Below are 27563 nucleotides of genomic sequence, written 5' to 3' on the forward strand. Positions count from 1 at the left end.
CATAAGCTATAGTAAATATTTGTTTTGCGGTTTTGCCCTTTCAGTATCCTCTTGTCAAAGCAAAAGAGCAGCGGTCAGAACTGAAAAAAAAAGGCCATCATAAAAATGAAAAGAATAGAAAGAATGTTTTAGGGAATAATTCTGGGTGTGTGTATTGCCTTTTTTCACATCTCTATATTGCGGGACAGTAAATAAGTTCACATTACTGAATGGAATAAGCATTAACTTCCGGCTTGGCACAATTTTCCCTCGGACAAATGAAAAAATTAAGATAAATTAAGCTTTAAAATTGTTAAGCTACACAAAATGGATATGAGGGATCGTTTTGTTAAACTAACAAAACAATAAAAAACATCAAAGAGATGGATTAATACGAACAAATATAAGTAAATAAATATTTTGTAGATTAAACATTTGATTAAAATTTAATTAATTTTTATTAAAACATTAAATTATTGTAAAGTTTTTTTTAAATTTGCAATTGCTTATGGACCAATTACCCTTTTTTGTAATCTTATATATTTATAATATATATTATTTGAAAACAGTAAGATTGCATGGCCATAATGTATCATGAAATCAGTCACTTACAGTTTGGACAGGGTTAAAAACAGACAGAATGCATTACACATTAATATAAAATATTACTGCTGTAAAAAAGTATGCAGCTCCTTTTCTGCTATATTAAGTCTACTTTTGCTGATGGCTCTTCTGCGTTTGTGTGCATCATTGGTCAAGAAGTGCAGAAGAAATACCTCTGTTTTCCACTAGACGGCTCTATGCACATATCTAAAGTTTCTTTATGAATAATGTAGCCTGAATGATCTCCACTAGCGAAATCGGGTGGTAAATGTGGCTATGTGGAGAATCTATCTATAAAACCCTTTATTAAACTTCTTCAAATAACGAACATTATCATCGTTACACAAAGGCAATACATTCGCATTCAATCAGCATGCATTGAAATAAAGGAAAGTAAATAAATATATATATATATATAAACGTTAGATATAAATTAAATCATTAATTAAAAATAAATAACGAAATATAAGCAACGCCCATTTTAAGAAAAAGACTTTGTACTGGCTTTGTAAACACAAAGTGTCAAAGCTGTCGTGTGTTTTTGAAATATAACTCATTTCCACTAGAGGCCGCTCTAACACTCGGCCAGCCACTCTTAGTTTGAACTTGACAAAAGCTGACGTAATCATTACTTAAAACATCTGTGGACCAAACTACTTACATTTTATAAATGCAATCCTCTTTTTTTAAGATTTAAACTTGAAATTAAAATGTATTTTGAATCTTTTGAGTTCTCTAAAAACTTAAAAGCTATAAGAACAGTGGCTGTGTTTAAGGACTTGGCACTTAATCTGGACTGAAAGACTGAAGGAACTTCACCGGGACTGAAGGACTCTGGAGTATTGTTGTATTATGTCATGACAATGACAATTATTGTTGTTAATGTTTGTGGGGTTTTGTTTCTTCTTCTACAAGCATTTAATACAAAAAATAAAATAAATAAATAAAACTACCTACTTGAACAAAACAGACTTTGTTTTGTTTATGTATTTATGTTCTTTATTTAACATTAGCACGTTTCATGTTAGTTTAACATTCTTAGACTAGACATTATATAAAGTAACCTATATACGATATGTAAAGTGAATATATAGTATATTTTATGTATGATAACCATAACATGATATATATGTTGTATTTTATGTATTATAGATAACATGTAAATATTATTTGTACTATTATTTGTAATAACACCTTTTTTTGCCCCTACACACGCATACAACATCTGTGTGGCTTTTTTTTTGGGTTTGATCAGTTTCCGGTTGTGCCTTTTATGTGTGTGTAACACACACTCAGCTGCAGTGAAGTTGAACAGCTCATGACTGCTGGACAAACGGCGAGTTTGGATTTACACACATTACTGACCCGCTTGATTTTAGTCTATTAGAGTCGAACAAGAGAATTAAGTGTTATTGGCGATGTAAATAAACTAGTTTGAGAAGGATCGTTTCTGGCAGAAGAGAAATGTCTGAATGAAGAAGAAGAGTTTATCGCCATTAAACTACAGGTTTCTGTGATGACTGGTTAATGTTTATATAATGGAGTCGAAGGTAAGGACTTGTTTGGCGTGTTTTTGGTTAAAGTTTGTGGCTGATCTGTCTAATTTCTTTGCACTGAGATCACACTGGGTTTGAACTGCCAAAGTATTTTCAAACACACGCCGATAAATGTACTCTTTAAGTGTTTAGAACTGTCTCAAACATCATAACCGACCTGTTTAACACTCCGAAATGGGTCTGAAATGTTCTCTTTTTGTTATTTTAACGGCGTTTATGGGCTTTCTGGTGAACGTTGGAAAATATGGATCATTAAGAAAGAGTCTTGTGACATTTTTAGTGGGGTCATGACGTCATTTGGGATGCATGCTGGGATATGTAGTTAAAATGTAAATCATTCACCAAAATTAGTTAATCATAACCAACACGCTAACTAGTTACCTATATAAGTGAGAGCTTACAGCTTTCTGAGTGTTATATATTTATATATATATATATATATATATATATATATGTGTGTGTGTATATATATATGTGTGTGTGTATATATATGTGTGTGTGTGTGTATATATGTGTATATATATATATATATATATATATATATATATATATATATATATATATATATATATATATATATAATATTATTATTATTATTATTATTATTATTATATTTTGTTTTTAGATTAATTACGTTAATGTCCTTATCACAACCAGGAAAAAGAAATCAAAAACAAATAGTCATAAACAAATACATAATTTTATTATGTAAAAATACTATAAATTGTCTTTAAAACCATAATATTTAATATCATATTATCTTATGTTGATTAATTACCTCTAATTTTAATGGTAAAAATTAAATTACACCAAATATCTGTAAAACTACAGGCGTTTACATTTTTAATTGGGGGAATTCTGTTTAAAAATACAGACCATTTCCTTTTTCTTTTTCTTTTTTTTTAACAATGAAGTAAAAAAAAAAAAAAAACCTGTCACAATTAAGCCAATACTGAAATCAGAATGTCAAAGGTGACTTAAATGTAGGACTGTCTTTATTATTCACCTAAATGTCACCTAAATCAAATGACTGCACTCTACGTGAGATGCATTTACACATAAGTTGTTCCAGTTTTTCATAGCTTTGTCTTTTTATCTTTTAGTTTCGCTTTTTCTTTTAGTTGTAATATAATAACCCTAGTTTAGTCCTTAATTTAGCCCTGCTCTCTTGACTGTCTATATGAGGATGTTTCTAATGATGGAGGGATTCAGACACATGCTGTCATGAGCACACTTCTGCTGCAAGGCTGGTTTATCAATCCCACCTTTATGAATTTCTCTGTAATTTGATCTCTATTCCTCATGTTACTTCCTCCTTTTGTCTTGCACGTTATAATTTCTATTCATCATCACTTAGTTTTTACTTGAAGACTTGTTGTGAAAATGGTCATGGACATTTGTCCATCCATCACTGGCCTTCTTACAGCTTTTTTTTAAGTGATTGCATTTCATTTGAATCAGAAGTGAAGTTTCCCACACACAGACTCTCTGTGTCTGAGTCGTGGCTTGTGAATCCCTACAGAGAGAGACCCTGTCTAACTGTTCATACAGACCTCACTGTTTGCTGTTTCGTTAGCTTCAGGATGTGTGTGTTTCTGTGTGTTAGAATAACGGGAGCTTTGTGGAAAGTGTTTTTTCCCCTCTATGTATGGTGGAATGATTCTGTTTTGTGATCATTTGTATGCTTAGTTTAATCACAAAAACATGCTCTAGGCCTATATAATTCTGTTTTAAATTCCAACATCTTTTAAGGATGAATCTCATGACAAAATGTCCAGGTTCACACCAAAAGAAAACGAAAGAAAAAATGGGATGTATAATTTTGCATGCACTAAGTGCAAATAGCATGACTTGTTGGCAGAGGCTATTTACACTAACTCCACCCACTGACGTCTGGTTGGGTCAGACACAATTAACCCTTCGCAGGGAGTTTGATTGACAGGCGATCTGACCAATCATTATCCGCCATCTGCCGAATCCGCCATTTTTGTCCGACAAAGCAGTCAGGAGAGTTAGTAGATTAACGTTGGAGGATCTGAACTTGAAAAACAGTGTGTACTGATGTCTTTCCGCGGTTAAAGGGGTGGTTGATTATGATTTCACTTTTTTAACTTTAGTTAGTGTGTAATGTTGCTGTTTGAGCATAAACAACATCTGCAAAGTTACAATGCTCAAAGTTCAACGCAAAGGGAGATATTTGCTTTTAAAGAAATCGTTTTTTTAAGGACTACAACAAACGGCTGGTTGGGACTACACGACATTCCTCCTGGGTTAGTGACATCACTAATCCTAAAATTTACATAAACCCCTCCCCCGGGAACAGGACACAAGCTGTTGAAGCTCCGCCCCCTGTGCCGGGAGCAGCAGCTCATTTGCATTTAAAGGGACAGACAGAAAAATGGTGCGTTTTTGCTCACCCTCAAAAAGTGACAACTTTAACATGCTATATAAAAATCTGTGGGGGTTTTTGAGCTAAAACTTCACATACACACTCTGGGGACATCAAATAGCCTACTTATTTTACATCTTGTGAAAAGGGCATTATACCACCCCTTTAAAACAACATTCCTTCTTATGTTCGTTCATGATTATTTGATGCTATAAATTAACTAGAAGGAAGAGATGATCGGTTCACGAGCAGCTTTAACTCAGGCATCTGTCATGACACATTAAAGAGCCACAAAACGGTATTAATTGTTTAAATTTCTTTTAAAAATGACCAAATTTGAAAGGCGAGACTTTGTTTACGTAACCTGCTCTGTCCTGTCTGTCAGCGCGTTGTCAGTGTCCTCTTTGCTCCGCGATGTATTTTTCACTGCGTGAGAACATGGTGTGGCGTGAGAGCAGCGTGGCTTGTCGGACATAGCAACAGTAACTAAAGGAGACGGGTCTTTGCGAACGGTCAATTACGTGAGATGCTACAATGCTAACAGTAGCAGAAGTGTATGGGTAAGGCGTGTGGCAGAACGTTTTGACACATCAATCTGAGCTGATCAACTCACAACAAACAAATCAAATCAAAAAGGCAATTATATTTAATCAAAATTAAGAAAATATTTGAAAAGTGGAAATAAGTGTCTAATGTTTGTTTAATAGTAAAGTGTTTAGGGTTAGGGGCAGATATAGGGAGGGCTTTATTGCCCTAATAAGGTGGCTTCCATTTAATAATTTGAATAAATGTAATAATTTACACTCTGTTATTATTGCATACCGTTTAATGTACAACACCGAGGTCCGAGCAGGATCTGCTACTATTTATAAGTAGGCTGTAAATAGCAGAAATACTATTTTTACACTTTCACTTAGTGTAAATAGCATATCGCTATAGAAAATGCTGCTATTTTTACTTGGTGTAAATAGAATCTAGGCCTATTGCTATTTAAACTGTGTAAATAGCATCTATCGCTAAGTGCTATTTTCACTTAGTGTTAACAGAATCGAGTTGCTGTGCAAACAGCCGCTGCCTAAGGAAAATTCACTGCAGAATAAAGTGACTTTATTTTCATGACATTAAAGAACATTTACCCTCAACAAAATGATTTAAACTCAGCATAAATTAAATTGAGTATAACAAATACTACAGTGATGTATAATAATCACTTCAAATTTAATTAATATATTTTTTTATTTTATTATTATTATTTTTTTTCATTACAGTGATGAGAGAGTGTTTTGGGCATTGCATACATTTATATTGTGGGGAAACTATGATTGATTGTCTTGAAAATCAGAATGCAATTGTCCTAAAATAAGCCTCAGTTTCTTTGAATGATATATAATTAATAATTAAAATGTATATATTTTTTTTATATATGTGAATTTGTACTAAATGGACCATAGATTTCTTGACAGTTTTCATTTAATTCACTCTTAATTTGCAATGATCATTCATTGGTTCCAGAAACAGTGAGTTAAACATTAATCAGGTTAATGCTGAGGTCCTGTGCTTTTAATTTGGTCCAAAGAAATCCAACCGAACAAGTCTAGCTGGTTCTATTCCATTAATGATTGCTAACATGTCCTAACACATTTGGTGTCTGTATATCCATGTGCTTTACTTTTACTGTTCTACCTCCACACAGGCACAGGTTTTATATGACTTCTCGGCAGAGCCTGGGAATAATGAGCTGTCGGTCCGAGAGGGTGAGACAATCACAATAACCAATCAGGTGAGTTTATTTCTCTTGCATAATGTTTCATTACACCTGGCTCTCCATGTCTGCTCTGAGATGTTGCATGTGAATGGGTGGATCAGAACCTTCTCTGTAAAGCTGATCCGTTCCCTTCTGTTCCCAGAACATTGGAGGAGGGTGGATCGAGGCAAGGAACTCTAGAGGAGAAGTCGGATTAGTACCAGAGGACTATTTAGAGGTGAGCAGTGTTCATCCAAAAGGCTTTATCATGTGTAAATACACTATTCTCGAAAAGTTTGGTCTGTTTTGGAAAGAAATTAAGTTTTATTCAGCAAGGAGGCATTAAATAAATAAAAAGATTTCTAATTCAAATAAATGCTGTTCTTTTGAAGTTTCTATTCATCAAAGAATCCTTGAAAAAAAATCCCCACTGTTTTCATAAAAAATATTAAGAAGCACAACTGTTTTCAACACTGATAATAATAAGAAATGTGTCTTGAGCGGCAAATCAGCATATTAAAATGATTTCTGAAGGATCATGTGACACTAAAGACTAGAGTAATTACAATTTAACATATATTAAAAAAGTTAAGTTTTTTTTAATTAATTGTAATTATATTTCAGTTTTTTTCTGTATTTATGATAAATGCAGCCTTGGTGAGCACAGGAGACTTTTTAAAAGAGAACATTTATTTTACACAGTAAATACTAAAAATCAACCAAAAAATTATTGAAAATTATTCAAAGTTCGGGTTTCTCTTTATCAACTAATATTCAAAATATTAGCTAAAAATTTGCCGATTAATTGCTTGGGCAATGTATTAGGCTTTCACTATATTTGATAAAGTATATAATACTATTTTATTATTATTGTCTCTCTCATGGACAAATACACACATTGCAGTGTTTTATGACCAAAAGGACAGAGAAACTATCGCTGCTGGAATGTGACCTGTTTGATCAACAGGAAGTGCTTTCTTTTCCTGTGGCCAGCCAGAGTTAAAGTGTGTTAGTATAGTGTTCAATTCCAGGCTTAAAGGGGTAGTTCACCCTAAAATGAAAATTAAGTCATAAACTACTCAATCTGGTGTTGTTTTAATCCCATTTGCCCTTCTTTCTTTTATGGACCACAAAAGGAGAATTCAAAAAAATGTCCCGCTCACACTTGTCCATATAATGGCAGTGAATAGCGACCAGCATCAAGTTTTTTTAAAAAAGACAAAAAAGTATCACAGAATGATCCCATGTGACGTGTTGTATATCCCAAGTGTTCTGGGGATGTACGATATGAAATTTAATCTATTATTAAACGAAAATCCAGACCTTGGCCGTTGGTATTCGGCTCTAGGCTATGCGACATGTGACTCTGTTAGCGCCACAATTTCACTCCGTCTTGCCCAGAAAAAGTTGTGAGAAATCATGATTAACAAAAACGCAACATGAAGTATGGTTCGTGTACCTTCTTGTCTGAGGTGAATATATCTGTTGTGTTCTTCGTAACAAGAAGTTATCGCGTTCACATCTGTCAACTGTCATTCTGACTGTCATCAGAGTTCTGGTCCAAAGATATTTAACTCAGAAATCCCAATATGTATCCATGTAACTTCTTCACTAGGCATTGTATTTCATGTCGTGTTTTGGAGATATATACATATCTCATCTTGATTTCTCACAGCTGGTTTGCTTTTTCTGGGTGAGAAAGTGAACTGCAATGCTAACAGAGTCACACGAACGCGCATGCCTTGTGGCCGTGCACAGACCAGTGGCCAAGGTCAGGATTTTTGCTCCATAATATTTTTAATTTTGTATTGTATACCCCCAGACAACTTGGGATATATGACACATGTCGCATGGTAGTATCATTCTGTGATACTATTGCATCTATTCATTTTTTTTATTCCTCATTTTGTGGTCCATAAAAGAAAGAAGGCATAGAACATGATTAGAAATTATTAGAACAACACCAGGGTGAGTAAATAATGACTTAATTTTGATTTTAGGGTGAACTAACCCTTTAAGGCTGAATGAATGTGCTAGTTTTAATAGTGTGGAAATGTAACATTAACATTTGAAATAGGAGTTCCACCAATTTCATTTATTGAAAATTAACCCACAAAAAAAATCACATTATAAAGCCATCCTGAGGCAGTAATGCACATGGAGACCTGGTAAACCGTTTACTCTCTGTATAAATAAGCTGTGGAGTGATTCTGCCTGTTGTTGGCCACAGACATACATTTAGATTTCCCTCCTGACCTCAACTCACAGCTGCACTATCGTACAAACACAAATGTGCTTCCTTCATTTCTCTTTTCTCAGAGCCAACCAAATGACCACATGTTCACACTTCTCCAAATTCACATTCTTTGGGAACCAAAAGCTGTTTTTCATTGCTGGATTCTGAAGTTTTATTAAAATTGAAGTAAAATGGGTTGCTACTTTTATAAATGAAAAGTAGAGGGGAAAAATGGCCTTGACCTTGACCAAACTTTCATATTTCAGATATGACTCTCAAACCAAGTCATCAAGAGGCAAGCCACTTTTCAAGATTTTCAAAATTAGCAAAATAATAAAAAATAGCAAAATGTTTTACCACACTTAGCTAAATTGTTAATCTCACATTTTTCGCATGATAGGGACTTGTAAAATTGAAGATATCCTATATGAAGATATGAAGATAAGACATTTAGTATATCCTTGGCCTTGTTTATGGATACATCTAAGGCCTCAGTAACACCTGTGTCTCGAAATGTTTCACTTTTTCTTCAACTTCAGCAGCCATTTATGAAAATAATTGTACCTTGAGAAGATTTTGCACTATTTGGACTTGAAGGGAACAAGTTTGTCTATGCTTCTACCGATTCATATGATACCAGCAATCAAAATGCATGAGATATTATATCCTAAACATTGCTTATCGGATAAAATGTTCTTTGGGGAGGAAATTTCAGGGGTCATTTAAGGTCAACATTTAATAACAATCATTATTATAATTTATCTTATTATTTAACTATTATTAGTTAATTTAACTATTATTAGAAACTAAAATTTATTTATTACCAATTAGGACTTACATTCAGTCTCAAATAACACAAAGCATGAACCCGTCTTATTCGACTCTTTGTCTCCTCATGTTCTTCTAGGTTAACCCGGCTCAACCTTTTACCTCTGGAGGAAATGCAGCCACCTTCGATCTCTCGTTCTTCGACAGTCACGTGCCGACCCCAGCCATTGCAGCCAGCACCGCACCGGTAAGCAACAATCAGCATGATGGGAAATTTCCCATGTGAATGTTTGAGTGAGTCTGTTGACTGATGCTGCACGTAAAGCATTCGGTTTTATTTATCGTGTCCAAAACGTGCTGTTCTGTTCATTCTCTGTGTAACGTTCCTTCTTGGTGCATTTCTCCCGCTGTTTAACATCCTGAGAGGAAGTGAGCAGGAAGGGAGATTCCAGTGCCGAAGCATAAAATGTCTTACTCAGAATGTAAAAATGTGTGTGCAAGCAAACTCTTAGACTGAGGATAAAACATCCTGTGTTGCTTATTCAGAGGATCAGCGAGGGGCCAAATGTGAAGGATGAGGATTTTTAATTAAAGTACAAGACGAAGTGTTTGGACTAGTTGAGGTACTGTGGGTTTGCTTTCAGTGCTGAGACAGAGGATTTCAGTGAGTGGGCTGAAGTCTTTTCATATGCTGCTTTGTTTTTCTGAGGAATCATGATCTGATCAGCAGTATTTTGTGGGAAGCTGTTTGACAGCTATCGCTTTCAGTTGCTCAAAATTTGTCCCCACTGGCTCAGTTTTTCTAGTTTTTAGCAGTATTAAAGACAACATGAAACAGCTTTCATTAAACGTACAGTATGGAATTTTTTCTCCACTAGGGGGCGCTAACCTATTTACAATAACAAAGGCGTAGTTTGATGACGCAACATTTGCTAAGAATTATGGATCTTATCGTCAACGTCAAGCCGACCGATCTAATAATGTTTATGGATGACTGAATACATCAATGTTTTTATCATGACTGTGATATGAAGCAGTTCGGGATTGCTAAGAGACAGCTATCAGCTCCACATGCGACGCGAGTCCCGCGGATATAAAAGGAATATGGACATTTCATTCTACCGAACTACATGCAAGTGCAGAATTACTACTCACAGGTCAGTTTATTAGACAAATTAAACTTGTGAGGTAACGCAGCGCTGTTTCACTTGGTCTAACATTACACTATCACACTAAACTGCATTTGAATGTGTTGAAATGTATGTGTTAGTTTGTCTGTATGAGACCAGCAGTAGGACCAGCTAGATCAACATGAGAATAACATACAGATCATATTCTAACATTTTATCATTGTTGAACTATATAACATTGATTAGTTTTATGTAAATGTGCTCACCTGTTTAATAAAGTACATGTAGGAGCGGTCGAAGTCTCGGACGTGGAGCTCTCGTTTATATGGGAGCTCTCGGCATCTCGAAAACACCGCGCTGATATTGATTCTCGTTTTAGTTCTCCTTTTTTATCCAAAGTCTGCTTGCCATGGTCCATAATGTTTGAACGAAACAACAACAGCGTGCAGATAGACATTGCGAACTACAGTGGTCCACGTCTGTCGTCTTGGTTACTATCAGAGGGCTCTAGTTCATAGCTCTGGTTACCATGGCAGTACAAGCGGAAACCAGGGACAACGTGGATATGACGCCATTGACTGCGACAAAACGGAAATAAAGAAACATGCCGTGTCTTCGAATTAAATTAAAATTTCTCCTGGTTTGAAAGTTGTTGGAAACAGTCGGGATAATGTAAGTAAACAACTAAAAAATATATATAACATAGATATAGTGATTTTTGCTATTTTTAAAGCAAAAAAGTTACATATTGTGCCTTTAAGCTTCCATTTAAAGTGACACATTTCAGAACATTCAGCAGGAAATAATATCATGATTTGATTATGGTGAAATGTATTAGAACACTTAGAGAAAATGTATAGCAAAGCCCTTGCAACTTCCCAACACATCAAAGCCTCGTGACGATGGGTTTTGCATCCTTGTAAAAAAAAAAAAAATGTTTATTTTGATATTATTACAAAGTGCAAGTGTATCATGGAAGTGTACTCTTAAATACACTTAAGCGGCCTTTTATTTCAATAATATTTTATCTTCAAGTACAGTTTTTTTTTTTTTTTTTAAATATAAGCATAGATATTAAAAACAATTAAGTGCACTTAAGGTCAGGGAAGCACTTTTCACATTTTCTTGTTAATGTAAGCATTTAGTTGGTGAAATATTAACCATCAGCCTCAGAGGCATAGAAAGTTATTATATTTTGATTAAAGAGTATGAAAACAAACATTTTTTGAGTCCGTATTTAGGATCAGTGTTGAGTTCATGTTGTCTTTAAGTTTCAAAAGCTTGTAAAGTATATACCTTTTAGTACCTTTAAGTGTATAGCGTTTCTATAATCATGATTAATCAGAACGGGTCATGTAAAACCACCCCCTGATGATAAATAGTCGCTTATGGTGTTATCTCAAAGCCTGAAAGCTGATTGACTAGTCAAGGGACAGACTTTAACCTATCTGTAGTCTGCATGTGTCTGATGATCACTGATAAGAGATGTGAAACCAGCAGAAATGCAAGATATGTATGAGTCATAGTTAAAAGTGTGGCATTGTTAACCACAGATGTCCCTGTGATCTGTAGGCATAATTAGTAGTCAGCTCTCTCAAGAGACATATATGTGTGCGTGTGTGTGTGTGTATACTGTGTATATATATAGTAATTGCTGAAGTTATGGTTAAATGATGAACCACTATTATGATCCAAGCGTTTGTCTGAAATGTGTCATAAATCAAGTGGACGTTGATGGTGAAGTTGCATGATTGTGTAGTAGTCAGCTCTCGGCTTTAAAACTATTTGATGAATGATATATATCTCGAACTGTCTCTATTTTAAACCCTTCAGTGTATGCGTGAAGGTCTCAGCCGTGCCTCTGCTATTGAGAAAATCAGTGGTTTGATGGGGAAGATCTTGACTTTAGTGTCATATCAGGGTAACCCTTCCCTTTCAGGCGCTTTATGATGATGTCACGTCTTTCCCCTAAGGTGGATGTAGCTCAGCCGGAAACCCCAGTCGCCCCAGTTACCCCAGGCTTCTCTTCCACCTCACCAGATGAGGTACCCAAAATTAATTTGGCATGATGGACTCAGAGGTTCAATCCTGGAGTCCTCACTAACAAGACCAAAACATGGGGTCTGAATGCATTCAGATTGAATCAGACCCCATTGATCTCACTACAAATCACACATCAATCAAACTGATCAGCACTGTTTCAGCTAAATGGTCACATCACAGTTTGCCAGCTTTTAAAACATAAATGCAATGATTTAGTCATATGTTGGATAGCTGCTTCTGATTTATGTTGCAGAATTTGCTTACAGAAATATTTAATTATTTTCTGTTTCACAGTTGAATTTTTCATGTTTGTTGAACTGAACTAAAAGCTGTTCTGTTATCAAGTTTTTAAATTATCTCTAGACTGATTTTTGAGCTACTTGTACTGGCTTCTAACTAAATTATAAACCAACCATATTTATGAGCTTAAAACATGCCCTCTATTGAATTAAGTTTCTCAAATAAGCAAATACTTTTTATTACATTTTTCATTTACATTAGCAGACACTTTTATCCAAAGCAACTTACAGATAAGGAAGAAAACAAACATTTCCTAATTCTAGGCACAGATGAATCCAATCCACAAAAACACACCTAAACACTTTCTAAAACAGTCTTTCGCAGCATGGTGCTACATTCTCGATGCATGACGGGGTTTTTGCATGAGCAAATAAGTAGAAACCAAACAGTGTTGGACTTTGTCTGTTGTCGACTCGGGTAAAATAATGATATTTGCAGGTATCATTTGACATGCATTTGTCAGAAATCACTTGTGCTTGGAGTTCCTCAAATGTGGTATTGATTATGACGGGATGATAACATGAATGAGGTCTGGATGATGTGTGTATGTGTGGGCGACCAGATGATGATTCGGAAACACAGAGCTTATGGTTTCTTTCTCTGTGGCTCTGGGCTTTTGTATCACCAAGGCCAGCCAGAGGTCCATTGAGAGTCATTAGTTCAGTGTTGACTAGTCAAAGCATCCATCAGGAAGGTAAACATCACTTTCTATTCAACATGTCCATCTATGTACGTATTTTCCCATTCCGTGGGCTTTCTTTAGAAGTCCTTGTATCGACCGACATCTGAAAATAGCTGCCCAAATAGTGTTTTTCAGGCTAATAGTAACAACCAAAGGTTATAAGAGCACTTATCATTGGATGTGAGTGGGCTTTTTTCCATTTCTTTTTTCTTTGGAAAGTTTTACAGGTAAAAAGATCTTTTCACTGGTAGGCAGGGAATGGTCAAAAATGCATGTTTAACATAAAGGCAAACAATACATGTGGCTTGTGTTATGAAAGATTGTGTGCATGTGCATTTATAATCTACAATCTACAGGTCAAAAGATCGTGTGGCTGACCTCAACCAGCTGAACATGATTTAAATGAACAGAATCACTAAGCTGCTTTTCCTTATGTTTGTGACAGACTTCTGCTATGTCTGAGGCCATTAGTGAAAATGCTACTATTTAATGTGTTTTGTTTTTTTACCAATTATGATAATTGAGGAATTGTCGTTCTTTTTCCTTCTTTCAGACAAGTAATGGTAATGACCCATGGGCAGCGTTTGACAATAATGCCTCTGGGGGTGTTTCTAATAACTGGCCAGCTCAGCCTGAGGGCACAGAGACGGGGAAAACCAGCAGCAATGCGTGGAATTCTGGAGGACACGGGCACCCGCAGGCTTACCAGGGTCCAGGTAACAACTCGAATTAACCCATGTTTGATCATTCAGTCTAAATTATTGGTTCTCAAACGTTTTGACTCCAAGGCGCCCTGTTGTCCACAACAAAATTTGAAAGCCCCCTAGCCCTAGTTTTGTTTTCAGATCAATTTTAATCTGTTGTACCTATGAGTAATAAAATGTAACTCAAAGAATAATTAAAATTCAGGATTGCTGAAGTATTAAGAGCTAAATGTTAAACTCTTTTTAACCAATGAATTTACATGACTCGTCCAGTCGTTCGTGATTTCGTGGATATAACTCTGTATAAGAGTTAGGGTACAGTTACACAACAACAGTGTACTCAAAAATGAAAACAAATATTACTTTGCGTACAGACGACAACATTGTCAAAGCGATCCCCGTTCACACAGATCCACAAAAACTACTAAAAATGCTTTATTGTGCATGCCAGACGAGGTCAGAATTGTGTAAATAATGCATCTCTGCATCATCACGGAGATGATAATTGTATTGTTTTCATAAACATTGTTTTTTCTTATTTTAAATCAAGTCATACTTGGAATTTTGCTTAGACCCCTTAGTGGTTAAGACTAGTGGTCGACCGATATATCGCCAAGGCCGATATATCGGCCGATATTTGGCATTTTTGAAATATCGGCATCGGCCGATAAGTTTTTCTGATTGGCCGATGTGTTGAAAGCGGGACTTTTATTTTGACGGCGCTCCGGACTTTTATTTTGACGGGCGGCGCTGAGAGAACACCAGCGCCAGAAGAGAACGGCAGCTCCTCAGATGATGTCAGCTCAAACAGCGCTCACTCACATTCTATTCTCCGTCTTCATTAATTTACGATCTCTTTCAGTCATATCTAATACTTTGTTAGACAGAACTGGTAAACAAAGTAAGTAAATGGTAACTTATGCCAAGTAAGTAAAGTAAAGCGTTTGCTTTTATATTATTTGTAACAGAAAAGGCAAACAATCAGGCTAAAATACTTTCTCATTTGCCGTCAACATTCAGCAAATGCGCATCTACGTCATTTAAACAAATCTGAATATCTAATAAACATTTAATTTCACAAACCTTGCAGATGTAATCGAATCCAGCTGTGATATCTTGTGAAGTGTGCATTACTGTCAGCAAGTGATGGTTGGTCTGTGCGAAGTGAGTGAATGCGAACAGAAGATCAGCTTCACGGGAGACGCGATCGAAAAACTTTAAATCCTTCATTTTAAAATATGCTGATATATAACCAGTTGCCAACTGTCATATTCATATCATTTTCACTGTGCTGTATGTAAAATTAGCGTTACCTTGTCTTTATTTGAAAAAAATATGATTACCAGCACGAAATTACCAGAATACTGAGAGCCCTGTTACAGTGTTTACTTTCTTTTTATTCACATATTCATATATTTCTAAACAATTACTTTGTGAAAAATACTGTAATAGGATTGCAAATTTAAGAAGTTGCCATCTAAAGTATAAAAGCATGTTTATTTTAAAATTTTGTTTTATAATTTATTAAATATTGATTAAAATAAATATATATAAAAAATATCGGCCATCGGCCACCCTGCTCTCCAAGATATCGGCATCGGCCATCAAAAAACCAATATCGGTCGACCACTAGTTAAGACCTACCACTGGTCTACACAACTGAAACTAGAACATAAGCAGAATGTGATTCTTTTCCTGTGTATTTGGGGGATTCTGGAGACAGTACAGATAGGAGGACATAAAATTAAGGAGAGAATTGAACCTGTGTGTCCTGCAAGAGTGCCAATACTCAACAACATGCCCGGACTGTGTGCTCTAACTGTTAGGTTCACATTTTTCTAGCTATGATCTTTCCAAAATTTCACTCTTAGATTAAACTTGTAAGCACAAGCTGTACTGATGTCTGAATCATTTGCTTGAATGGGTTCATGGCAATAGAGAGCCTAAGTCCCTCCCCTCCGCTTCCGGCTCATGGGACCTTATGTCGGAAAAAATATGTATGGTAGTCAATGGCGAGAGACGACTTATCTTTTTATTCCGTCTGAACTGTGCCCTGAATTACACATATGATGTTTGTCAATTTAAAAGATAATTATGAAAGTCAAGAAAGTCGCAGTTTGTCATAAAACAGAAGAGTAACATTTAGTTTTATGTGAAAATCGCTCAATGAACTACATCTCTCGTCTCGCACTATGTACGTCATAAGATCCGTTGCTCGTATGTAGTGTGCAGTCTGGTACAAAACACTCAGGCATGACGGCGTAACGTTACGATTATAACGTAAGACTATAGAAAAAATGACAGACGTTAGCTTCAGTAAAGTGAGCTTCATTCATTGAGAGAAAAGGTACGACGTCACATGTGCGCCGTTTGGGTTTGTAGTCTCTGTAATTACGTATTTTCACAGTCTTATACCTCAGCAGTTTTACATCAGACTGCGACTTTCTTGACTTTAAAATGTATCTTTTAAATTGACAAACATCATATGTGTAATTCAGGGCACAATTCAAGCGAGATCAAAATATTTGTTGTCTCTCGCCATTGATTACCATACAATATTTTTCCGAAATAAGGTCCCATGGTGGTCGACCGGAAGGGGAGGGACTTAGGCTCTCTATGAATCAGTTGAACTGGTTCACAAATATGTCTTAATGGATGTTATATATTATGAGTAATAATTTGCAATGATTTCATTGTCTCTTTCTATGATTTTGTCCTGTTGATTATATCCTAAATGGAAAACTGAACACCACAGTCACGAGGCACAAATACTGTTTATTCATGTTTATTCCTCCCTGGGAGCTGTTACATTCCTCTTAAACGGTTTCAGTCCAGCATATTTAGAAAACAGGAAGGCTCTAGCCAAAGTGCTGTAACATGGATGTTCTTGGCTGATTCTTTATTACCCAAACAACTTACAAGAGAGGAAGAATGCATTAACGGAACTTTAACATACTGTGCAGAATTTACTGTGTATTATTATGTTTAAGTTGCATAAAATGCACTAATGAACTAAACATTTTGTGCAAAACCTTAACTCTTGGCAGTCAGATCATATAAAGAGGCACAAAAGTCAAGATGAAAAAATCGCAGAGGTTTAGGTTCATGTGACACCAGAAGCCAAGTTGCTTTGTGGAATATGTAGTATTCAGTACGCATTGTTTTATATGAAAGTATGAAAGTTGTTTACAACTAGTTGTGGAAAATGTGGGCGTTGTTTCGTGATTTCATTTATGACTCTGAGTCATGTGTTTGGCTAAAGTTTGCCAGTGATGTCATCTCTGGAAGATCAATTGTTTCATTTTGGAGTCATAAGGAGCTGAAATTCAACTTTTCCAGGCTGTAAAATTAAGTTTCTTCAAGACAAACAGAGTGTGTAGATTTGTTTTGGAGAGGTTTTCCCATGAACACTGATTTATTACCACAAGCAAGATGACTCTTTCACCGAATTACTTGTCCACTCTTTGTCCAAATTTTCTTGGAATTAAATATGGTTTGATTTTTACCCTCAGTGCTTGCACATTTTAAATGGAGTGCACATGAGTTCACTTTAGAATATGTAGAGCTGATATTATGAAAAACAAGCTTAAAAGATTTATTTTATCATAACAAATCATCTTTTCCTTCTTTTCTGAAGACATATACCCCTATCCATGTCTTATTGACCTCTCAGGTAAATCATGAAATTCATGTAAGGACTTTGATGTGGGTTTTAATAACAAGCTGCATGAGCTCAACACTTGTGAATGTGTATGAGTGTTTGTTTTTAAGGGTTTTTCTTGCTGTGAATTTTGTTGTGTATTCTTTAACTAGAGACCCCAGTGTGGCTAACTAACATATTGCAACTTCTTGTTGTTAATTAGTCACATTAAAACTGACTTAGAAACTTTTCAAATTAATTTAGTGTATAGATTTTATTGTGTTACTGTTGTCAGAAACCCAGACTTTCAATCGTATGATAATGAATATCCATCATATAAAAAGTTTATGATGAAATTAAGTCGTCACCTTTATTTATATAACGCTTTATACAAAACAGATTCAAAGCAGCTTTACAGTGATAAACAGGAAAAATTATGCATTTCAGCTGTTGTTCAGCTAAAGTCAGTTCAGTGTTGATTCAGTTCCGTTGTAAAGATCATAAATTATTAGATTAGTTAATTTCATCTATAAAGCAATTCTGGAAAAAAAGTCATTATCCAGCTCAGTTCAGTTCTCATACAACAGTGTCAGTACAGTCAGATCAATAATATTGTTGAATATTATTTACAGCTGTGGCATCATTTCTCCACTACTAGACCAATAAAGCTTTGTCAAAGGTTAGTTAGCATGTCTGATTTGTCCTGACTCTCGGGTTTGGCTTACTAACGCCTGGTTCTCACAGTGCTTTTTAGTTTGAAGTATGTTTGAAGTGTGTCTAATGACTGTTTATAGGTGCAGAAGACGATGAATGGGACGAGGAGTGGGATGACGTTAAGTCATCGGGTGGCTATGCTGAATCTGAGGCTGGAGACGGTGGCGCTATGAACAGAGGCGGGGCTCATGGTTCATCCATGAAAATTGCCCTCAATAAGTAAGTCATTATGATTGCACCACATAGATTGGACACACATCCAAGAGTCACATAATAATACACATAATAAAGCAAACAAGATGCACACTAAACTGCTCAAATTAACTTAATTTACACCATATTTATTTTAAGTTTAATTAAAATATTGAAAAAAGAAAAAGGAGGAAGTAACACTTCTGTTTATCTCCAAAGTGTGCATGTTTATCACCCAATGCTGATAATCTCAAAACAGCCATATTTCATTCAGTAATACAACCTGAACAATATATCTGTCTATGACTACCAGTGTTGGGAAAAGTTACTTTTAAAAGTATTGCATTACAATATTGCGGTACTACCTGAAAAAAAGTAACTAATTGCGTTACTTTGTTAAAAGTAATGTGTTTGGTTACTTTTGTACTTTTTGTCTGTTCCTGCACACGCATGAGTGCATGTCTAAGTGACTACTGACTACATTATGAAGAGATTTTTTTAATTAAGTAGTTTAAAAGATGTTTAAGCAAATTAAACAAACTGTAAAGTAACGTGCAGTCCTTTAAAAAAAAAAAAAGTAACTCAAATATTAATGTGTAAAATTTACACATAACGAGTTACCTTACTCAACACATCAAAAAGTAATCTGATTATATTATGCATGTTACTTGTAATGTGTTACTCCCAACACTTTTCACTGCTATTTTATTTAAAAATCGTACTGTACAACATGTTTTCCAGTTGATGTGCTTTTTCACAGTTTTCTTGTATGCTTCCTGGATTCCAATTACTGGTTTATTAATTTAGCAATTTTATTTTTTGATAATTTCATGCTTTGTCCTTTGTAAGCCGCATCTTCTCTTTGCAGATTCCCTGGCTTCTCCAAATCAGGTCCTGAGTTGTACCTGCTGTCCAAACAGGCCGCTAAAGGAACCAAGTTGCCCATTTATGTAAGTCACTCTGACTCACTCATTTAATGTGCCATTTATTGTATTGTTTCTTTGATTATTTTCTTTGATTGGTTTATGCTTTTTTTTTTTACTTGCTACTAAAATGGTTCTAAAATGGTATTTGTGACTTCATCAAGGCTTGTATATACTGTATCGTATTCTTTAAAGTACTTATCTGACATGATTATGTGTATATACTGTATTTCAGATTGGAGATGTTGGGCCAGTGTGGGCGTATCCAGACTATCAGCTGGACTGTGTTGTCGCTGACCCTAAAAAGGGCACCAAAATGTACGGCCTCAAGAGTTACATTGAGTACCAAGTCACGCCTACCGTAAGTACAGAAACAATCATGTTTAAATGAATAGCTTCATTCCAGCTGATGTTTTCTCATGCCATCCTTTTGCAGACCACAAACAAGCCTGTCAATCACAGATACAAGCACTTCGATTGGTTATATGAAAGGCTTTTGGATAAATTTGGGTCGGCGATTCCAATCCCCTGCTTGCCTGATAAACAGGTGACAGGTGAGCACTTTTCATTACCCATTGTTCCCTGTAAAGAACTTTGAAATTAAAATGAGGTTGATTAATGCCCCCTTTTTTAGGTCGATTTGAGGAAGAGTTTATTAAAATGCGTATGGAGAGGCTTCAGGCGTGGATGTCGCGAATGTGCCGGCATCCGGTTGTCTCCTGCAGTGACGTCTTCCAGCTGTTTCTCTCCTACAAAGATGAGAAGGTAAGTGTGTTTTCATCTCATAGTAGGTTTTGAGACAAAGCTGTTGTTGTTGCAGTATTTTATTACACATCTGTATTACAGGACTGGAAAACGGGAAAGAGAAAAGCAGAAAAAGACGAGACTGTCGGAGTCATGGTTTTCTCCACGATAGAGCCTGAGGGACTGCCAGACCTTGACATGACTGAAGTGTAAGTCTTACAGCCCACCTTAGGATCACTTCACTGATGGAAAAATCCAGCTTAAGGTGGCTTCTAGCCAGTCCAAGAGGGTTGTTAGCTTGATCTATTGTAAGTTTGACAAACTCAAGCTGATATGATCAACCAGAAGCTGATTTGGTGCTTGTCTGAGATTGTCTTCCAGCTAATAATGAGCAACCTCTTGATGGTGATGTTCATCTATGTTGTCTTGTTGCCTTCAGAGAGCAGAAATGTGAGCAGTTCAACCGTTTCACCAAGACGATGGACGACGGTGTGAAAGACTTGCTGAACATAGGAAACGAACACTGGAAACGCTGCACAGGCCGTGAGTATCACTCGTTATGACACTTAAAGTTGCACTCTGTATATGAAAGATTATGATTTTTTTCTTAAAGAAATTAATACTTTTATTCAGCAAGGATGCTTTAAATTAGTATATATATTAGGGGTGTAACGGTACATGTATTCATCCCCAACCGTACGGTAAGGATGTCATGGTTCGTTGCATGCAGTCGCCCGACGACTCAGTCACAGGCGATCCACACTCCAATCCAGACGTGTGCATTAATGCAACGCTGTTTGCTACCAGTAAAAAGCGCAGAAAAGAAGAGACGATGATCGGTATGTTTACATCTCTCAACCAGTCAATAAAACAGCTTGAGAATATTATCTCATGTATCATTACATTTACCTCAGGCATTTAGTGTCGACAGCAGGTTAGTTCGCTAGAGAAATGAACTCTAGACGGACGCATTTTGTATTTGCACTATATTAGCCTATTCATTATATTTACTTAATCCGTTAGTAATGTCTTTATTATTTAATGTATGTTTAAATACATTTGTCATGAAAACAAAAAAGTTTTATTTAAAAAGAAGCAATTTTGTTTAGTTTTCTTCCCCCCTGCTGTACCGAACCCGTACCGAACCGTGACTTAAAAACCGAGGTACGTCATGTTTGTGTACCGTTACACCCCAATATATAATGTGTATATATATGGTTCCACATTTCATTTAACAGGCAAATTTGGCTCTTTTTCAACAAAGTGACAAGTTTCAGATATTTTGTACTTTGTTCATGCATCATAGTTACTGTCCAAACTATATTCTGATGGAGTGTATTGTGATTTTACAAAAATCTCTACAAATGAAATATCATACTCAGGCTGATTAGTCTTATTTTCAGTTGTGCTTGTTTTTCTCAGCCCTTCCAAAGGAATATCAACGCATTGGCAAAGCTTTCCAAAACCTGTCCTCCGTGTTCATCAGCAGTGGATATGAAGGTATCAGAAACTATTCGGTTCCTCTTACTAAAGAAAGTCAATGAGATAAACATTTTTCTCTGTTTACCGTCTGGTCTAGCTCTGACAAACACCTTCTTGTTCCCTGTTAATGTTATTTAGCTTCTTTTTTTCCCCTGCACCAAGCAACTTTGCAGAAGTAGTATATTATTTGCAGGAATTTGCCTCTCTGATAGATTAGACAAGGGCACTATGGTGATGAAGCAGGATCGTCACCTCGCTTGAGATTCAACCAGCAGTCTTTGTGTTACAGTCTAGATGTTCAACTTTTAGTCTGGTTTTATTATCCTGAATGTGTGGTTGTGTGTGTGTGACCCACAGGAGAGGCTGCGCTCACAGACGCGCTGACGGCAGCAGGAAAGACCTACGAAGAGATCGCTCAGATGGTGGCGGAGCAGGTATTGAAACCCTTGAATAGAACACGGTAGAACGTCTCAGTTCGCTCTTTTATTAGGAAGTTATGTATCTTAACCTCTTACGTGATAGGGGAAACGTAGCTGTCTGGTGTCTATGTATCAAAACATTACACTACCGTTCAGAAGTTTGGGGTTGTGATATTTTTAAAGCATTTTTTTTAAATATTGTTACAATTTAATATAACTGTTTTCTATTTCAATATATATTAAAATGTCATTTATTCCTGTGATGTCAAAGCTGAATTTTCAGCATCATTACTCCAGTCTTCAGTGTCACATGATCCTTCAGAAATCATTCTCATATGAAAACATTTGCGCTTCTTAATATTTTTGAGGAAACCAATACATTTTTTCAGGATCCTTTGATGAATAGAAAGTTTAAAAGAACAGCATTTATTTGAAATAGAAATATTTTGTTACTTAAATGACTTTATCACATTGGATCAATTTAAAGGGTTTATTCATCCAAAAAAAGAAAATTGTCATTATTTACTCACCTTCGTTCCAAACCCATAAGACTTTTGTTCATCTTCTGAACAAAAATGAAGATCTTTCTGTCCCTCCATTGACAGCCAAAGCAACTAACACTGTCGCTTCAAAGAGTAGATAAAGAGATCGTAAAACTGATATGAATCAAGCGGTTAGACCACATTTTCTGAAGAGACTTGATCGCTTTATATGATGAACAGATTTAATTTAAGCTTTTATTCACATATAAACATTGATCAGCGTACATAAACAGAAGCTCAAACGAACCTGCTTGACATGCGAGAACAAACCTCATTGGTTCCTGAGGAAGCTCGAACGTGATGCGTAACACGAGAATGAACCTCATTGGTTCTTGAGGAAGCTCAAACGTGCTGCGTAACACGAGAATGAACCTCATTGGTTCTTGAGGAAGCTCAAACGTGATGCGTAACACGAGAATGAACCTCATTGGTTCTCGCACATCAAGCAAACATGATTGATCTTCTGTTTACCACAACTGATGTGTGAGTTGATGAATGAATGTTTATATGTGAATAAAAGCCTAAATTCAGTCTGTTCATCACATAAAGTGATCGTATCTCTTCAGAAAATTTGGACTAAACCGCTCGACTCATGTGGATTAGTTTTTACAATCTCTTTATTAACTTTTTGAAGCGTCAAAGTGGTAGTTTGTGGACTGTCAATGGAGGGACAACGATCTCAGATTTGATTAAATATCTTCATTTGTGTTTCGAAGATGAATGAAAGTCTTACGGGTTTTCAACGGCATGAAGGAGAGTAAATGATGATAGAATTTAAATTTTTGTGTGAACTAACCCTTTAATGCATGCAAAAGTACAAATCTTTTAAAAAATTTTACTGACACCAAACTCTTGAACTGTAGTATATGTACGGTCATTTCAAAATAAACCCAGACAGGATGATCAGGACCCTAAAAGCTGCTATATAGGTGAAGAAAGCCGTAGTTGTGTGTGTGTTCATCCTCTGCCTCAGCCCCGTCCACAGTCATTTAGCCTTGTGCTATTCATCTTCATCGGTATCAGTGAATGAAAAATGCAATGAATGAAAACTTGGTTGTTGTTTGGCCTCCAAACTGTGATTGTTGGAAGGACTCGTCTGGTAAGTGGTCCTGTGGCGCCAGTGTAACATTGAATATTTTTAGAGCTCTGTTAACCCTTCATGTGATCTAAGGAACATGTCTATAAAGATATGAAGTTTAAAAATACAGCTGAGTAACAGACAGATACTACCTGTAGTGTATTAGTGTTCACACTACAATGCAATGTTATATGCGTTTCTGACTTCCTCTGAATGTGAACTTTTTTACAACTGTATTTAATGCTGACTTAACTAAGAGTCTAGTTTTAAGGGAATTAACTGTTTTAGTTAGCTATTTTCTCTCACAGTTAATGGTTGTTTTTCTCCAGTTGAATTCCAATTCGTGTCTGTGAGCAAGAGCGCATCCGTGTGTGCGCATACACACGTGTTCGAGTGACGTGAACCTTTCGTGAGCTGTTGAATGAAGTGACCCTGGGTGTGTTTGTGCGCTGTCTGCTTTAATCATTTAGTTTTGTCTGTCTCGTTCTAGCCTAGGAAAGACCTTCACTTCCTCATGGAAACCAACAATGAGTACAAAGGTCTGCTGGGATGCTTTCCTGACACTATTGGAGTTCACAAGGTAAATGAAAGAACTACTACTCTCACCATGGCTCTTTTCATTCTTATAGACACACTGTTTTAAAACCTAGTGAGCATCCTGACCATCATAGATCTGCGTAAGTGACCTTTTAGAAAGCTCACTAGGTGTTTGAACGGCCATTGAATCTATGAAAAGAGGATGGGAGCACAGAAAATTGGAGAATTAATTTGGCTTACTGCATTTTGGGGCATCTTTCTCTTGCACAGGCTGCCATAGAGAAGGTCAAGGAAGGCGATAAACTAGTGGCCGCCGGTAAAATCACCACCTCAGATAAGACCACCATGTCTAAACGTGTCAGCACCATGTCATACGCTCTGCAAGGTATTGTGACTTACTTGCACTGACCCCAAAAATCATTTAGACAATAACCACCTTTAAATGTGTGTGTATATATAGTAACTGAGGTGTAGTTAATCACATAACTAATAACAAGTTTGATGTGAATGGTTTTCACAAGTTGGAGAGTCATAATTACTCTAATGATGTTAACACGATATTAATACACTGGAAACAAAACTATAATTTTCAACAGTCTCAATAGAGATAAACTAGAGTTAATAGTTAATTACAGGGTTCCCACGGGCCTGGAAACCTGAAAATATATTGGAATTTCAGACCAGGACATTTTTCTTTATTCAATATACATTTTTCTGTATATGCACAGTTCAGACATTTAACATTTTTATTGTATATTGTATTTTATTATACTACCTGCAATTGTGGAAAATGGATGGATGGATTGTTATACTGTATTTTATTGTATGTATGCATTACATATTTTATATACACAGTTAAATGCAGTACAAAATCCTATATTTTAATAAATCCTGTAAAACTCTTATGCTCACCAAGGCTGCATTTATCTGATCAAAAATACAGTAAAAACAGAAATATTATTACAACGTAAAGTAACTATTTTCTATTTGTGTATATATATAGGCAAATATAATCTATTCCTTTGAACTAATGATTCTGAATATTCAGCTTTGCCATCAGTCTTCAGTGTCACATGATCCTTCAGAAATTATTCTAATATGCTGATTTACTGCTCAAGAAACATTTATTACTATCAATGTTGAAAAACTTTTATGATTTTTGGGGGATTCTTTGACGAATAGAAAGCTCAAAAGAACATAATTTATTTGAAATAGAAATCTTTCGTAATATCATAAATGTTTTACTGTCACACTTAATCAATTTAGTTAATTAAGTTAATTATACTTATTTAATTAAGTATTAATTTTCTTACCAAAAATTTTAATGACCCAAAACATTTGAACAGTATTGTATATTATTATTATTATTATTATTTCTCTCTTTGCTTCTCTAATGTAATTTTTTTTTTTTAGCTCTATTGTAATTTGGGGTTTGTGTGAATCTCAGTCTGGATATATGTTTTAGTATTTTTCTACAAATAATAATTTATTTAAAAAGAAAGAAAATCCTGTGAATTAACTGGACGGAAAGAGTGTTAACCCAACACAACACACAATCTGGTGTTTGTAGGCATCTGTTGCGTCTGTGATCAAGCCTTTATACACACAGCTGGAAACTTTTACATGATGTCTTTAACACATCTGTCCTCTTTGCAGCGGAGATGAACCACTTCCATAGCAACCGTATCTATGACTACAACAGGGTGATGCAGCAGTACCTGGAGGAGCAAGTCAAATTCTATGAGATGGTAAAGTGTCTAAATGACAGTAAAAGTTACAGAACGTCCATAATGTTTGGATATGTTAAAGCCATTAATATGGTGTGTGTTTTGGCAGATTGCAGAGAAGCTACGACACGCTCACAGTCGGTTCACAACTATGTAACGGTGAAGCGGCCGTCCGGAAGCTGCCTCGTTCTCCCTTCATTTTCTGTTCCTCTTACATGATTATTTTTGGTCTGTTTTTTCTATTCCTGTTATTTGTGTCATGATATCAGTGCCATAAAAATATCCTGTCGATCTCAGGCCAAAGATAGCGTCTCAGAAAGCATGCTCCTGCGTGAAAACTGGCCAAGCTCAAGTGTTTTTAAACAGCAGCTGCAGATTGTCTAAAGAATCATATTATATGGGGGCTTTAATTATTATAATTGTCTGGTTGTTAATTTGGATGTTCCACATTTTGTTATGACCCTTGTAGTTTTGATATAAGATAAATATGAACATGCATTGAAAGATACATTATGTAATTGTACTACTTTTATACAAGTGATCTGAACATATACTGGTGCCATCGTTTGAACTATACGGCTAAGCCTTGTTTCATTGTGCCTTCTTTTGTATAGACCCTTCAAAACAACATGCTTTTTATCCACTGCACTTTACTATGGCCTTTGAGATGCATCATCCTGTTTGTATTTGGCCAAAAACAACCCAGTCGTTTTCACTAGATGGTCCTGGAGGTGATTTCAGGTCCTTTTTCCCTCTCCCCAAAGCCAAATTACAAACAGAGATGGTGCTCCGTTTGATGCTTCCACCTCAGTGCAATTATCACCAATTTCTTATCCTGTAAAAGTGAAATTATACTCCGCCAGGTGCATGTTTTCCAGATGTTCGTATATTTTATATGTATAGCAGTGTTTGCAAGTCTTTTGCACACAGTATGACAAAACAATTGAGATTATGATTTAATAAATACTGATTTGTATGCTATGCAATGCAGTTGTTTTGTCTTTGTTACTTACACAGCATTCATTTTTAGACAGACACTCACTCATACAGAGTCCGAAATTGCCACCTATACCTTAAACAGGGCATTATTTGAGGGGACAGGCATTTGAAGTGGTGTCCGAAAACATAGTGGACATTATCAAGTGTACTCATTCAATCCCATAATGCACTGCAATGACTTTTTTCACCAACATGCCCATTAGGGGCTCCGTAATTAATAACCCTCTGTCGATCTGACGTCCGTGGGCGCGGATACAAAAATCCGTTTTCACAAAAGACCTGAAGCTGCCAAAAGTCCGCTGGTGTCTTGGTGAAAGTAAAAATTGTTAATTTACATATACTACCGACATTGTAACAATACAAAGCGCGTTGAAAATCGCGAAGTGACGCTTTAATAACACTGTTGGTTAACAGCGAATCGGCTCTCAAGGT

The 27563-nt window shown here is 35.9% G+C and overlaps 1 protein-coding gene across 2 annotated transcripts; it reads left to right on the forward strand.

Moving 5' to 3' along the window:
* Positions 1-1814: 1814 nt before the first annotated feature.
* Positions 1815-27113, forward strand: snx9b (sorting nexin 9b). Of its 2 annotated transcripts, XM_084091175.1 has the most exons (19): positions 1815-2132; positions 6221-6307; positions 6435-6509; positions 9415-9522; positions 12379-12450; positions 13984-14146; positions 18569-18707; positions 19549-19630; positions 19839-19964; positions 20040-20157; positions 20238-20368; positions 20450-20556; positions 20787-20890; positions 21770-21847; positions 22187-22263; positions 24359-24448; positions 24676-24790; positions 26062-26153; positions 26242-27113. In XM_084091175.1, the coding sequence occupies exons 1-19, from the start codon at positions 2121-2123 to the stop codon at positions 26287-26289; spliced, it is 1824 nt and encodes a 607-aa protein (XP_083947301.1). In that variant the 5' UTR covers positions 1815-2120; the 3' UTR covers positions 26290-27113. The 2 variants fall into 2 exon arrangements, with proteins under 2 accessions (XP_083947301.1, XP_083947302.1); XM_084091176.1 differs by lacking the exon at positions 12379-12450 and having other exon boundaries at positions 1841-2132.
* Positions 27114-27563: the final 450 nt, after the last annotated feature.

Source organism: Abramis brama, assembly GCF_963993115.1.
Source record: "Abramis brama genome assembly, chromosome: 18".
In the NCBI taxonomy this organism is placed as follows: Eukaryota; Metazoa; Chordata; class Actinopteri; order Cypriniformes; family Leuciscidae; genus Abramis; species Abramis brama.